At 46.7% G+C, this 15,103-nt stretch overlaps 1 protein-coding gene across 1 annotated transcript; it reads left to right on the top strand.

Annotated features, from left to right (window-relative positions):
* The first annotated feature begins 92 nt into the window (after positions 1-92).
* Positions 93-14,750, top strand: MAP3K2 (mitogen-activated protein kinase kinase kinase 2). The gene is made up of 17 exons (XM_053471150.1): positions 93-520; positions 3,947-4,017; positions 6,169-6,287; positions 6,704-6,744; positions 8,212-8,311; positions 8,766-8,879; positions 9,484-9,577; positions 9,880-10,010; positions 10,432-10,511; positions 10,804-10,871; positions 11,447-11,539; positions 12,166-12,372; positions 12,676-12,824; positions 13,036-13,167; positions 13,291-13,420; positions 13,534-13,711; positions 14,131-14,750. Exons 2-17 carry the CDS (start codon positions 4,014-4,016, stop codon positions 14,354-14,356), a joined length of 1,866 nt encoding a protein of 621 aa, XP_053327125.1. The 5' UTR covers positions 93-520; positions 3,947-4,013; the 3' UTR covers positions 14,357-14,750.
* The last annotated feature ends 353 nt before the right edge of the window (positions 14,751-15,103 follow it).

Here is a 15,103-nt window from a genome sequence, read left to right as displayed (position 1 = left end):
AGGGACTGGCCACGCTAAAATGGGACACTTGGGATGTACACTTCTCACGTCTCCCAATGGAACCAAGGATGTAAACGCTGGAGTCAACTGCGCTGTTTCACAGTGGACGCCATTTTCTTGGAGTTCAAAGCGCAGAAGAGACACTCTTGGTCTCCGGGCAAATGGCCGGCTCCGCCTACGCCAGAGCGGCCCCCGCCGCTTCTGTAATCTGTTTGTGTCTCGGGTGCGTAGCGCCTGGTGTGACGTCTCGCTGTGTCCAGTGTGTCTCGGTGGCCGCAGCTCGGGACTGTCGGTTCCCCGGATCCCGGTTTCCAGAGCGGGAGACGTGGGATACGCGACGGGGAGCGCGAGGACTCGGAATTCTTGTCAGCAGTGCCGCTCTGGCGGGATGGCCGCCATTTTGTGAGGAAGACTGGGCCCCGGAGAAGAGGGGAGCCGGGCCCCATGTGAGTGTTTGTCCTCAAAGCTGCGGGCCCCTCAGAGCTGGGGGAGCCGTGACCCCCGAGCACTCTGTGCACAGGTGGGTACCTCCTGCTTAAGTGCCCCGGGTGAGGGGGGGTCTACAGCTACCTGTCACGTACCTGTGGGGGCGGGGCAGCCGTGGTTCACACCGACTGGCATACCGGGAGCTGCATCCGACACAGGGGTAACCCCTATTCCAGGGACACCCCAAGGTGCCACCTTTCACATTCCCCCCGGGTAGTGACCCCCATATCCTAGTTACATCTCCTGGTGCCCCCTACAACCCCCAACTACACAGTGGGTACATGTATCCACTACTGCATACAGGTTCAGTCACATGATACCCCAGCTGCCGGGCATCAGCATTTCTTAATACCCAACATGCCAGCCTAGTGCCCCCTGGGGGGCTCTCATAATTCTAAGGTGACGAGCCTCTACCCACTGCCACAGCACCTTATACCCTTCCACGCAGGCGGCATCAGGGGCAATAGAACAGTATCCCTGGGCCAGGAGCAAAAAAAATTCCTGCCCTGTTTATACCCCTTTAAAGAGATGACTTATTGCCCCCGGTAGGGTATTCCCGCAGGTAAAGCAATTTGAAAGTCGTCATTTATCTCACCCCGGTCTTGGCACATAAAGTAAGTATATATATATACCGGTATATAACGCACATGCCACCGTGCAAAAGTTTGGGGTCACTCCGCTGTGTCCATGGAAAACAAGGACATTTCAGGCTGTAACATAATTATAAAAAGGGTTTCTAAACATCAAGTAGCCTTTTACCTATAAACTTGGATCAGCGAATACAGTAGTGATGGGAGCGATGAAGGGCCATTGGAACACAGGAGTGATGGGAGTGATAAAGGGCCATTGGAACACAGGAGTGATGGGAGTGATAAAGGGCCATTGGAACACAGGAGTGATGGGAGTGATAAAGGGCCATTGGAACACAGGAGTGATGGGAGTGATAAAGGGCCATTGGAACACAGGAGTGATGGGAGTGATAAAGGGCCATTGGAACACAGGAGTGATGGGAGTGATAAAGGGCCTCTGTGCGCCTGTGAAGAGATTCAATAAAAAATCAGCCGTTTCCCGCTACAGCAGTCATTTACAACATTAACCCCGCCTGTGCTGGATTTCGGTCCATTTCATATTAGTTTAATGGACAAAATGTGATTTTCTTTAAAAAATAGGGAAATTTTTAAGTGACCCCAAACTTTTGAGCGTGCGCGTTATGGTGTGTTTGTGTGTCAGGGTGCGAGTGATATTGCCGCACTGTTGAAGTTGCGATACCGTTCTGAATACAGACCACCCGCTGATTACGAAATCTGCAGTTCCTGCTCCTCTGACGGGTTAGAAAGGCTCTGTTAAAGTGACGAAATATCGCATGGTTTTATTGCGCGAAGCTTCCGCCGGCACCAAGCGACTGCGTTTATTAAACTGTTATTGGGGCCGAAGCATGTCCAGGATCGGTTTATTGCAGTAAGACAAAGTCTTGGTAGATCTGCTCAGCTGGTTTATGACACGAACCATCTTAATGTCAGCTGAAGAGGACGCCAGTGGAGCTTGCAATCTAAAGCTAATAATGACGCTCAATTTATTGTTTTAAAGGGACGGTCTAATGTCACTGACGGCCCCAGTGAAGAAGAATGCATGCTAAAGTACTTTGAGTACATTAACCCCTTCGTTACCCTGTACACAAGGTGGCACGATTACCTTTAGGACACACACCTTCCCCCCCCCCGTCAGCAGATGATGGCTTCCCATCGACACGCAAGTGCCAGTATCCCGGTGCATCAGGAATGCCCGATCAGGTATCCCCTTTTGGTAGGTGCCGCTGCTGACACCTAACAGAAGGTCACTGGAGGTCAGGATAACTCCTGCAGGGTCTGTCTAGATCTCAGAGTGCTCCCCCTGCTGGCGGATCACACGCTTTGCGATCAGCAGGAGAATCAGGGAAGATCAAAGAGAAGAATGAAATAAGAATAAAAAAATAAACAATACGATAAGCTCAGTGATGTCATTGTGACATCACTGGCATACATAAGATTAAACCAACATGATAAAAGGCACGTAGGGTGCTAAAAAAAAAAACACCTTGGTATGGAAGGTGTTCCCTTTCGGATAAGGTGGTGGATGCATGGAACAGGCGCCCAGGATAGATATGATTAAGAATGAATGGGTTAACGTGGTCTGAGGCTTCTGGCAGCCGGACGCTTTCCGCTCTGCTCTTCTCCTAAATACTCTCTCTAATGCTGTATTACCACGAGCGCTGCAAGACACGGGACTTCGAGCCCACGGCGTTTCTGCCAGCATGCAGCGGAGCCCACGGCTACACAGCGTTTCTGCCGGCATGCAGCGAAGCCCACGGCTACACAGCGTTTCTGCCGGCATGCAGCAGACCCCACGGCTACACAGCGTTACCCACACTGCACATACTTCTGGCCGGCAACCCCCGTGGGCGCTGGGCGACTGCCGGCACGCCGTGTAGCTCGCAGTTTTATTGCTGCGTGTTATTCTGTGTGTCTCGGTTCCTTTTATTTGTAGAATTATCCGCGGCCGGGTGGCGAGTCGGCGTATTTCGTTCCTTTTTTTTTCGTGATTCTTTTTTGGAAGCGTTTTTTCCCAAAGGAGAGATTCTGTCTGAAGCTCCGGATTTCGTCTCCGTCTGCACTGGATGTTCTCACACTTTCTTTATTTTTATACTATGGGAGAATTACAAAGCCGTATTACGGTAAGAAATGCGATCTTCCAGCACAGAGTTATTTCGCGCTCGTTTGGAAAGAGATTTTACAGATTTTTTTTCTACTCTTCTGGTATTTCAGGTCTGACTACTTTGCAGGTTTTTATACTTGTTTTTCTCCTCGCTATTCCCACGTTTTAAGTGTTACTCCGTCTGGTAGTCCTGGGGGGGTCCTGCTGGGAAAGTGGTGCGACGGCTGAGGTCATGCGATATGAAGAAGATGCCGCCGGCTCCTGTAAGGGGGGTGCTCCGGCCGCCGGCTCCTGTAAGGGGGTGCTCCGGCCTGCCGGCTCCTGTAAGGGAGGTGCTCCGGCCGCCGGCTCCTGTAAGGGGGGGTGCTCCGGCCGCCGGCTCCTGTAAGGGGGAAGCTCCGGCCACCGGTTTCTGTAAGAGGGAAGCTCCAGCTTTTATAGACTTTCTTCATCGATGGGGCTTCTCAGGGACGTTTTCAGAACACGGCTGGAGTTCCAAGATCTGTAGGTTCTAGTATTTTGCATAAAAGAGCCACATTTGGTAAAATTACTTCATTAATACCTTGTAAGCACGCTCTCTCACTTTGGGTCTTGCAAACGGTCCTCGTACGTGCCCGCCGTGTCTCCGGTTCGTCCTCACCGTCGCGTGACCTGCCCCTGGAGAGCTGGGATCCGCTCGTTACTTTATGGTTAGATTTAAGGCATCTAGCGGTCTGGGCTGTAAATTTGGAAACATTAATTTATTTTTTTCCTTATTTTTTTTTTTCAGGAAAAGGAAGAAACTGCCCATGGGAAGTTTATCTCCCCGAAGGATCCCGTAGAAGCCGGCTGCCATCATGGGTAAGAACCTACTGGCGCTTCAGCTTTCTTCTCTTGTCCCTTGCAAGACTGAAATCGTCTCCTAAAAGCGAATGTTCTCTAAGAAGTGGAATCTTGTGCGGAGGATCATGAGAATTGTAGTTCAGCAGCTGCTGGAATTTGCTATCTCTTAGCTGCCCCGGTGCTAAGGCAAGAGTGTGTTTTAAAAGAATTTGATGGAAAGGGGTACTTCCGATGGTCCCTAAACAGCCCCGGAGTAAGTGGCCGGTGAAATAATCACTTAAAACAGGTGCAGGTAAAAGCCCCTCGGCCTTCGGCGAAGTACAACGCAACGATTGCCGCGGTGCACAGGAGTCGTAATTCAGTTTTGCAGGTAAAACCTTTTAATATATAAAGCCCTGATCATCCTGCCGGCCCTCGGGGGGCGAAGGGCTCTTGTTTTAATACACTGGCCCATGGCAGTGGATTCAGAACAATGTTTTCAAGATGAAAGTAACAATAGATCTATCGCCATCTGTTTCAGATTAAATGGTATCCATTATGTTCCTTTATGTGTTTTAGTAGAACCTCGGAACATTTTTTTTAAACGGATACACAACTGTTCAAAAGTTTGGGGTCACTTAGAAACCTCCTTGGTTTTAAAAGAAAAGGAAATTTGGTCCATTAAACTAATATGAAATGGATCAGAAATCCAGCGCAGACAGGGTTAATGCTGTAAATGATTATTGTAGCTGAAAACGGCTGATTTTTAATGGAATCTCTTCGTAGGCGTACAGAGGCCCTTTATCACTCCTATCACTCCTGTGTTCCAGTGGCCCTTTATCACTCCCATCACTCCTGGGTTCCAATGGCCCTTTATCACTCCCATCACTCCTGTGTTCCAATGGCCCTTTATCACTCCCATCACTCCTGTGTTCCAATGGCCCTTTATCACTCCCATCACTCCTGGGTTCCAATGGCACTTTATCACTCCCATCACTCCTGTGTTCCAATGGCCCTTTATCACTCCCATCACTCCTGGGTTCCAATGGCACTTTATCACTCCCATCACTCCTGGGTTCCAATGGCCCTTTATCACTCCCATCACTCCTGGGTTCCAATGGCACGTTGTGTTCGCTGATCCAAGTTTAAGTTTAAAGGGCTGATTAATGGTTAGAAACCCTTTTGCAATTATGTTACAGCCAGAAACGTCCTTGTTTCCCATGAAAAATGCTAATTGTCCTGTTGGTTACGTGACCCTATTTGATTGATGATGGCGGGGGGGGTAGAAGGGTATAGTTAATCAGGTTAGGGATTTATTGTAGAGTCTTTTAAACTAAATCTCTTAAAACAATTTTCAATGATACACAACTAAAAAGCAAAAGTTGTATTTGGTTTTAAGTTGTTTTGCTGATCGTTCCCTTTAACGTCTGTTGCTAGCGGCGCGCGGCACGCGGAGAATGGAGGAATAGTGTTTTACAAATCTCTATAATACAGCGTTTTCTCCGGTCGCTGTCACTTTTAACAGGGATTTTTGCTGATCGTTATATACATTTTTTTCTTCTTCCTGCATGCTTTTCCTTGACAGTAAAGGGTTAAAAATCTTTACTCTGTGGGAACCTCCTGAATGCGTCTGTCCGCCGCGGCCCTGAGATACTGCTGTCTACGCAGAACAAACAAACGTAAAGCGCGGGTTTGGCAAACATATGATGTCATGTCTGCGAGCTGTGACACGGCGCGTCCAAACTGTATGGCGACCGGGGAGGGGAGCAGATGCTCTGCAGACAGCACCAGACGGGGGCCTTTAGGAGATGATATTGTGATCTTTGCAGCCGTAGCGCCCCCCCCTCTCCGTAACCATGGTAACACGCTGCTGTCATACAGCTCTGCCATGACACGTCGGGACCCTGGTCAGCACCATTTCTTCACCAAAAGGACAGGAAATGAATAGGAAACGTGTCACAAATGACTCTGCTTAAGTGTGTGATAGTCTGCGATGGATACGGCAGGATAAACAGGCAGACCAGGTGGGCCGAATAGGGCCGATCTGCCAGCTGGTACTTGTGATGTTGAAAGAGTTGTCTGATGTATCTCTGGATGTCTGGAGGTGCTCTCCACCAAGACCAGAGGGTCAGGGGAGAGCGTCCGCGTCGAAAACAATAATATAATAATAAATGTTTGTGTCCCCCGCAGATGAGCAGCAGGCTCTGGACTCAATCATGCAGGATCTGGCCGTGCTGCATAAATCGAGCCGGCCGGCCGCCGGCCTGCAGGACGCGGTCAACGCCAAGTCCACATCTCCCAAAAAGCAGGTAAGCTGTGCAAAGCTTGTCATGGACCCAGTGAAGGGGGATACGAGGAAGCTTAAGCGGTTAATTCTGCATGACGCTGCGAACTCTGATGGCTTCTGTCTCTTCTCATAGTTAGATAGCCCCTCGTTTTCTAAATGTCCGGGTTTGTGTGCATTCGCTGTCTATGTAAAGAACAATAAAGGTTTGACCAAACTTCTGCGTTTGTGCCCAAAAACCCTGCATGATGCGTGGCTGTGCACGTTAAAGGAATCTCCCTACATAATCTATACATGATACGGGGCCAGGGTCATTGCTGCAGGGGAAACTCGTTGGGCTCGCTCCTTTATAATGCGCAGTGTGTTGGGAAGCTGAGACGTCACACACGTTATTATTAATATTATAAAATAATTTTCCGTATTTTTTTGTGTTTGTTACAGAACGACGTGCGAGTGAAGTTTGAATTTCGCCGGGAAAAGAGGCGAGTATCGAACGCCGACCTTCCACTTACTTATTTAGCTTTGTGAATTTGTTGTGGGGATTTATCACGTAGCTGGGCACCGGTGGGTTAATCCACCTTTCAGAATGTTTATGAAGGAAACCTCCGTATTCCTGCGTCGGATGGAAATCTCGCTGTTTCTGTGCAGGAGCCGCTATCTTACTGACCCGTCACATGTTTAATTATCCTAAAATATCATTTTCAAGTCTTCTAAATGGTTATCTGTCTGTGACACACTCACTCTCTCCTTTTCTCACTCGCTGTCGCCCTCTCTCACTCACTCTCTCTCTCAAGGAGAGAAAAATATATATTTTCATTAAAATGGCACCAAACTATAAGGGTGTGCTTATAATCGGGGCAATATGGTACTTAATCCTCAGCCTTTATTTCATTTATTTCGTCTGCCTCTGATTAGAGCCCCTGGGGGTTGGGGGAGAGTCGGTGGGGGGGGCTTCTGATATCCCAAAGCATGTCCTCTCCTGTATTGTATGAAGAGCTTTTAAAATAGAAGGCAGCGCATGTTGTGAATCCGGTCGGGTCAATGAACATACAGATCCCGTGACAGAGACCAAAGGTTTCTGCTGATACAGAGTAATCCTCGCGTGCTGTTTATACAGAGGAGTCATAAACGGAATTAGAACAAATTCCGCACAAGGCCATGTATATAACCGCAGTGCCTTTGGGGTCTATTCACTAAACGAGTGTTTCAGCTCTTCAACTTCACTATGCATTTGGAAAGGCTGAAGTCAGTGACCTGCTGCTGCAGGAAGAACTTGCCTGGCCCTGGATAATGTATAGTTAGAGAAGGTTCATGACAGTCTCTTTACATATCGCATTGTACATTATACGAGGTCAGCTCAAAGATTCATAACTAATAGAGGAATGCGCTAAAAACCACAAAACTGTCCCTTAACTGCATAAACTCCTTTCAAATAAACAACTAACTATCCTTCCTGCCCGACATCCTCACTCCTGTTAGTTTTTGTTCTGTGACGTATCTTTTTACCTGTTTTTAAATGATTTATGTTCTTTGCGACTCTCTGATGCTTTTTCCCTGCCAGAAATTGGCTTGTTTTGGGTAGTAACATATACACAACTGTTCAAAGGTTTGGGGTCACTCAGCTGTTTTTTATGGAAAACAAGGACATTTCTGTCTGTAACATAATTACAAAAGGGGTAATTTTAAACTTGAATCAGCGAACACAGGAGTGATGGGAGTGATAAAGGGCCTCTGTACGCCTATGAAGAGATTCCATTAAAAATCAGCCGTTTCCAGCTACAGTAGTCATTTACAACATTGACCCCGTCTGCGCCGGACATTTCTAAGTGACCCCAAACTTCTGAACAGTCGTGTATTTATACTTTAAGCTGATTGTGGATTTTCTTACATGTATTCTTCTAAAAAGAGAAGTTTTTATGACGGCCTAATTTTTCTTGTTCTGTGTACAGAATCCTGCAGTTCCCCCGTCCGGTTCTCTTACAAGATGTTTTCGCCAAGGCGAAGGTGGCGTTCGGGCAGCGCATGGATCTCCATTACAGCAATAATGAGGTAACGCTGCAGATTATTGCGACTCGGAGAAGAGCAGCGAGGTTTCCACGCCAAATAAAAACAATGTTGCAATCTTACGGATTTTGTAGTCCGCAGTAGAATGACGTTCCTAAAGCGGCCGTTCAGACTTTATTCCGGAGCAGAGGATCCTAAAAATATTCTGTTCGTTGCTATGGCGATTGTGCCACTGTCACCGCTTTGCACCAGAAGTGCTCTTCGCTGTTGAAGGGCCCATAGAAAGTCTGTGGACACAAAAGTATAGTTCCAAAAATAGGAAATGCTTAGAAAAGAGGTCAAAGAGTGAAACATGGTGGGTTTAGGTCTTAATTCCCTGTGATCCTCTACGTCTGCCCATAGTTAGCCCCTTAAGAGTTAATTTATGTGTCCAGAATTTCTATTTATTTTGGGTTTAACTCATCGCATATAACTATACGTGGATTTATATACTTTGCAGCTGGTAATCCCATTAAAAACGCAGGATGATTTGGACAAGGCTGTCGAACTGCTGGATCGAAGCACTCACATGAAGAGCCTTCGCATACTCCTGGTGCTACACGGACATGCGCAGGTATGATGAGCAAAGCAAACAATCAGTCAACCCCCCCCCCCGCAAATACTATATTTAAAAGCCATAAATGTTGGGGCTTCCGTAACGCTATGTGGCCATATATCGATTCGCCAGCCACTACGTCAGAGCACCCCAAGTTTGGCCAGTCCTGGCTATATTGTTTACCGAGGAGCTGAATCAGTGGGACTTCAGCACAGCACACTTTAACCCATTGAGACTCTCATGCAATTTAAAGCCCTCTCTGGACACCATTCATGAGGCTCCTGTGTGGTCGGAGCGGCTGCTCAACCTTAAAGTGCGGTCTGAACCTGCAAATATGCACGAGAAATACAGAAAGGGTAGCGCACATCCTATAAAAACATAATATGCATACACATTCATGTTCCGGGGTGCTGCTGAAATCATCAACATGTACAAAGCAAAAGGGAGGCATGATAAAACATTTTTCCTAATTAGTATACCTGAGTGAAATGCTTGCATGTATTGAACTATGTGGCTGGTGAACGAAGCTTGCAATCTATGTGGTTTGTCCAAACACGAGTCGCCGGTACATTCCCAGCTATGTAAATGGGTTTAAAATGTTATTCATTATTGTGATGTGCAGGTTCCCAGCCCCTGTGACATGGAACGTATACCTTCCCTGGAAAATCTGGATAAAACCGTGGTTGGCATGATGGAGAGGACCTGTAATATAGCTGGTAGGTGAAAAGGTGTATTTATTATCAAGTCGACGTGCCATTGGAACATAGGAGTGATGGGAGTGATAAAGGACCATTGGCACACAGGAGTGATGGGAGTGATAAAGGGCCATTGGAACACAGGAGTGATGGGAGTGATAAAGAAGATATTCCATTAAGAATCAGCTGTTTCCAGCTACAATAGTCATTTATAACATTAACCCCGCCTGCGCTGGATCTCTGATCCATTTCATGTTTCCTTGTGAACTTTTTTTTTGAATGTTATATGTTCGTTGGCTGATTACTTCCTAATGCATTTTTAGGTACTCAGACCAGGGATAGAAGCTCTCCTCCTCCAGGATACATTCCCGATGAGCTCCACCAAGCTGTCCGAAATGGGTCCTTCACCAGCATCAACAGTGAAGGAGAATTCATACCTGAAAGCATGGACCAAGTAAACCCCCCTCCCTGTTTCTCTTCTGCTTTATAGCTTATTTAAAATCCGCTCTTATTGTGGAGATCTTTCAAAATATTTTTCCCAAATTCAAGTAAAAGCTCTTAATGATTTGCTACTTGTCCCTTTTGCTATATACTCGCTATGTAGAGATTTCATAGAATGCAAGAACCTGATGAATCGTTGGTTGGCTATTTAAAAAGAAAAAGCAAACAAAAAAACAAACATTTCTGTTCCCCCGGTTGACCGGTGTGCTAAGTCTTGAAATGTAATCATTATACGTCATCAAGTTCAGAAAAAGCCAATCAAGATATTTTTTAAAAGGGGGGCATGTGAGGATTTGTTTTTCGTAAGTGATCCCCTTTAATAAGTAAAAAAAAACAACCCCTAAGCCTTTTGTACCTTTCTTGTCTTTGTTTAGATGCTCGACCCCCTGTCCCTCAGCAGCCCTGAAAATTCTGGGTCGGGAAGCTGTCCATCCCTAGATAGCCCTTTGGACGGGTAAGTGAGAGATTCCAGAAAATGGTAAATTGCTCAGCTCTTTTTCTGTCTCCATAGCTACATTTTTCCAGCCCTGGTTAGAATCATTTTCCCTTCCGGATAAGTTTTCCAGCTAATTTGCCCCAAGGAACAAACCACTGTTCCTCCATGATATTCGCGCACGGTGTGTGTGACGTTCAGGGGCGACGGATTGTTTTGGGATAGAGCCGGAAGAGAGGATTCTCATTTTATTGTATCGGGGAGAGCGGAGGATACAGATGGCTCACCGCGTTTCTCTTTTGTATTGTTGCAGAGAGAGCTATCCGAAGTCGCGCATGCCGCGAGCCCAGAGCTACCCGGATAATTACCAGGAGTTTTCAGGTAAGGAAAGTTAGTATCGTTTTCTGTCGCCTCGGACCTGGAGTAGATATGTTTGCTTTGAAAATATTTTCAAGGTGAGATGTTTGTGACATGCGGTAAATAATTGACAGGCGAAGGTATGAGCTGTGATGTAACGTTCTATAGACGAGGTTTAACCCGCTGCGTTCAAAAATCTTTTTAGTTAAAATAGTAAAACTAGGGAAATAACCAAATAAAAAGCAAGGTTCAAGTAAAAAGAGAGAGAATCTAAGACAGTTTGGATGAGTTATAAACTCTACGGCCGCACAGATTTTATACGACCTTCATTCCCGAAAAAGAGCGAGGGAAAAAAAATATGAAATTTCCGATCTCTTCCATCCTTTGAGGGAAAACCACAGCTAAAGTTTTTTTTTAACAACATCGGTTAGCGTTTGAATCTAGGTATTTATGATGGCTGTAGGACTTTGCTGCTACATAGTTTAATAGTAACGTCCTCAAAGACAAGCTGGCCCGGTTAATAACCTTGCTGAGGATGGTAGGAGGTTTCTTTCTTTTTTTTGATGATAATTATTAATAAGTGACTGCTCTGCTTTCAGAATATGACATTCCAGTGTTTGAGAAGTTTGGAAAGGGCGGCACATACCCACGAAGATACCACGTTTCATATCATCACCAGGATTGTAATGACGGTGAGAAGCAGTTTGTTTTATTCTCTTTGCAGGGTTTTTAGTACCGTTTGACTTGTTTTAGCAATCGCACGGACGGCCCGTAGAGTTGGTTTATGTGTCTCTGATTCTCCTAAAATTCTTTCGGCACAGATGTGGGGGTTAGAGGAGCGGCAGGGCTTACATCGGCCGGCAAAAGACAAACCTAACCGAGAATGTGCTTGGAGCTTTACTCGCTATTTAAAAAGGAATATAATTCATAATAAAATTAGACAAGCAGACCTCTAGACAAGCAATGGACTGGAACAGTTCATTGGGACTGTCCAATGGTTGCCATGGCGATAAGGCCACTTAACCAGTCTTAAAAACACCATTGCTTAGATCTATCTCCAGCCCTGTCCTGAAAACCATTTTATGCCTAATGTCCATTTTATGCCTAAAACCATTTTATGCCTAATGTCCGTCACAGATCCGTCTCTAAGGTTGACTCTTTGTTGGGACGGCGTAAGATATCGCTGCTCATCCCGCTTAAAATTCTCTCTATTGTTCAGGCATGAATAATAAAAGATAAATCACGTATGATTGTGCCCCTTTTATATCGAGAGTAGTCGTGCTCGCTGTCTTACAGCGGCTTTCAATTTATTACACAGGTCGCAAAACCTTCCCCCGAGCCCGCAGAAACCAGGGCAACAGCTTCCGATCCCCGGTTAGTTTCAGCCCCACCGATCACTCCCTGAGTACGAGCAGCGGGAGCAGCGTCTTCACGCCCGAGTACGAGGACAGCCGGCTGATGAGACGGGGCAGCGACATAGACAACTCCACGCTGACGGTGATGGATATCAGCCCGCCGAGCCGATGTAAGTATTCGGTATTCTGGTTCTTTTCACGCCGGTCAGCCGGGTGATTTAAAGAGCTACCGAGAAAGCAGAGATCATGGTGTCTGGCTGTCATCCCACGTGTCCAGAGTAATGCCGCGTATGACTAAAGTGTTCTCAAACCACACATTTTTACAAGAAAAGGGGAATATATACAGCAATTATTACAGCTTCAGATTAGAGATGATTCCTGGTCTCCGAAGCTGCACGATTATTTCTCCCCATTAAATTCTCTCCTATTTCATGGAAGCACTGTTTGGATGAAGTTCCCTGTTTTGATTCCAGCCCCGCGTGCTCCATCCAACTGGCGGCTTGGGAAGTTACTGGGACAGGGAGCCTTTGGCAGGGTGTACCTGTGTTACGACGCGGATACCGGCAGAGAACTGGCTGTCAAACAAGTCCAGTTTGATCCAGACAGTCCGGAAACCAGTAAGGTAAGGATTTAGAGAATCCCCACCAGTATTCTTTATCTCTGGGCTTCTATCACCTGGGGCCGTCTGCATTCTGATTACTGCATCTCCAGGACGGGGCAGTTTCAGTCCGGGGCTTTATTCCACATATTGCATGTCTTTTGTTTTGTCTGCCTGCCTGTCCCTGTGCGTTTTCCTTGCTGGTTGAAGTAGCTCAGTCGGTTTTGTGTTGTAGGAGGTGAACGCTCTGGAGTGTGAAATTCAGCTGCTGAAGAACCTCTTGCACGAGAGAATTGTTCAGTATTATGGCTGCTTGAGAGATACCCAGGAAAAGACTCTCTCCATATTCATGGAATATATGCCAGGGGTAAGATCCGCATGATATATACCATCCGCTCCTGCGCATTAAACATAAGCTTCCAGCATATAATGGTAGCCGGTTTGTTCTTTTACTTGCATGTTGTTGACACTTTGAATCCTCTTTTTGCAGGGATCTATTAAGGATCAGCTCAAGGCTTATGGAGCTCTCACCGAGAACGTGACTCGGAAATACACCAGACAGATCCTGGAAGGTGTTCATTATTTGCACAGTAATATGATCGTCCATAGAGACATTAAAGGTAGGTACTGGCGCTCCGATTGTGAAAAGATCCTAGATCGGGGGCTCTCTGTCCTGTCCCGGCCTTTCCCAGCGTGCAGAGCGTCCTCTCCTTACCTGATCGTTTTCCCCCAGGAGCAAATATTCTGCGAGACTCTTCAGGAAACGTGAAACTGGGAGACTTTGGTGCCAGCAAGCGGCTGCAGACGATCTGTCTTTCTGGAACAGGGATGAAGTCGGTCACAGGGACGCCCTACTGGATGAGCCCAGAGGTCATCAGCGGAGAGGGCTACGGCAGAAAAGCAGATATCTGGTGGGTTCTATAGGCTATTAAACTGCCCGTCAAGACACGCAAGTAACTTATGTGTCTCTCCTTAAAGCGACCCCGGTCATTTATAAATGGCCTCGTCTCCGCATCTAAGCCGATAGGGAAAGCGTCCATCATCATGGTGTTGGCTGCTCATTAAAAGAGACCGTTTCAGATTAACAAAATATCTTCACCTTCAGTTACGAGCTTCTGATGTGCTTCACGTTCCAGCCATTCTCCTTGTTTGGGAATTTAGATGATTTTTGACTTTTTGCCAATTGGGACTGGAAATCCATGCTAGTTTTGCCGCCTCTCGCCACACAGCTTTTATATAGTAAACGAGCACGCCTTTAAACATCTTCCAGAGCAATTCGTAGGAAAGCACTCCTTTAAACCTGTTTGTAATGCGCGTGTTTGTTCCCTAGGAGCGTTGGATGCACGGTGGTGGAAATGCTGACGGAGAAGCCTCCCTGGGCAGAGTTTGAGGCCATGGCCGCCATCTTTAAAATTGCAACCCAGCAAACGAACCCGCAGCTGCCGCCGCACGTCTCCGAGCATTCCCGGGACTTTCTCAAACGGATTTTTGTAGAGGCCAGGCAGAGACCTTCAGCTGAGGAGCTCCTGAGGCACACGTTCGCGCAGTATCACTAGCGGCTTCGCTTCACCCGGCTCTTCCGTTTTCTTTATTTGTTCGGGGTTTTTTGTCTTTTTCTTCCAACGGTGACGGCACTTTAAAAGAACGACAAGAGAGATGAATATTTCTCTCGATTCTCTGATTTCCATGGCGACCCGGAGATCTTGGATTTAGTTGTGGCCTGGACTTTTTTGAGCTCGATGCTCGAACCCTTCTGTCAAGGTACCGCTGGGCCTGTCCCCAGTCTGATAGCACTTTAGTACATTTCCATTCCTCGTCCTGCAGTAACAGGAACCCGCTGGTACAAAGGGGCAAACGTGTACAAATCTACCCCCTGCAAGGCAGCTCTGTTTTTTTCCTTGGGTAGTACATGCGCCTGGTTCGAGCGCCGCTTGGGATCAGAGCTGTTTGCTCTTGGTTTTAATATATGTATATAATTTTTTTCCCCCTGGTTTTTAATTTCCTTTATACATCCCTGTGTTCTTTCGCACCAGTCCTAGAATCATTGTTCTGTGATTCGAATTTAACAAACCACGAGGAGCCTTGTTGAAATGATTTAAGGGAATTGAGCGCCGCTATTGACGCACACACAGCCGCCTGTAGCGTAGCACTGTTGCCTTGAGGTGCCAATTTTGTTAAATTGTGTACTTTTGACTTGAATTAGTACTCTGCATGGCTGGGTTTGCAAATGCAATCTTGACATTCCTCCCGCTCCTCCACTTTGACTCGCTCTCTTTTTATCGGTGCGCTGTTGTACGGGATGA

This window comes from Spea bombifrons, chromosome 7 (genome assembly GCF_027358695.1).
Source record: "Spea bombifrons isolate aSpeBom1 chromosome 7, aSpeBom1.2.pri, whole genome shotgun sequence".
In the NCBI taxonomy this organism is placed as follows: Eukaryota; Metazoa; Chordata; class Amphibia; order Anura; family Pelobatidae; genus Spea; species Spea bombifrons.
The sequence above is the reverse complement of the archived record's forward strand: the minus strand, read 5'-3'. Positions and strand labels throughout refer to the sequence as shown.

Excerpts from the sequence above, each read along its gene's own strand:
- MAP3K2 (XM_053471150.1), top strand. Across the intron at positions 8,312-8,765 it reads TCCATTACAGCAATAATGAG|CTGGTAATCCCATTAAAAAC; the intron begins GTAACGCTGCAG and ends TATACTTTGCAG. Across the intron at positions 10,512-10,803 it reads CTAGATAGCCCTTTGGACGG|AGAGAGCTATCCGAAGTCGC; the intron begins GTAAGTGAGAGA and ends GTATTGTTGCAG.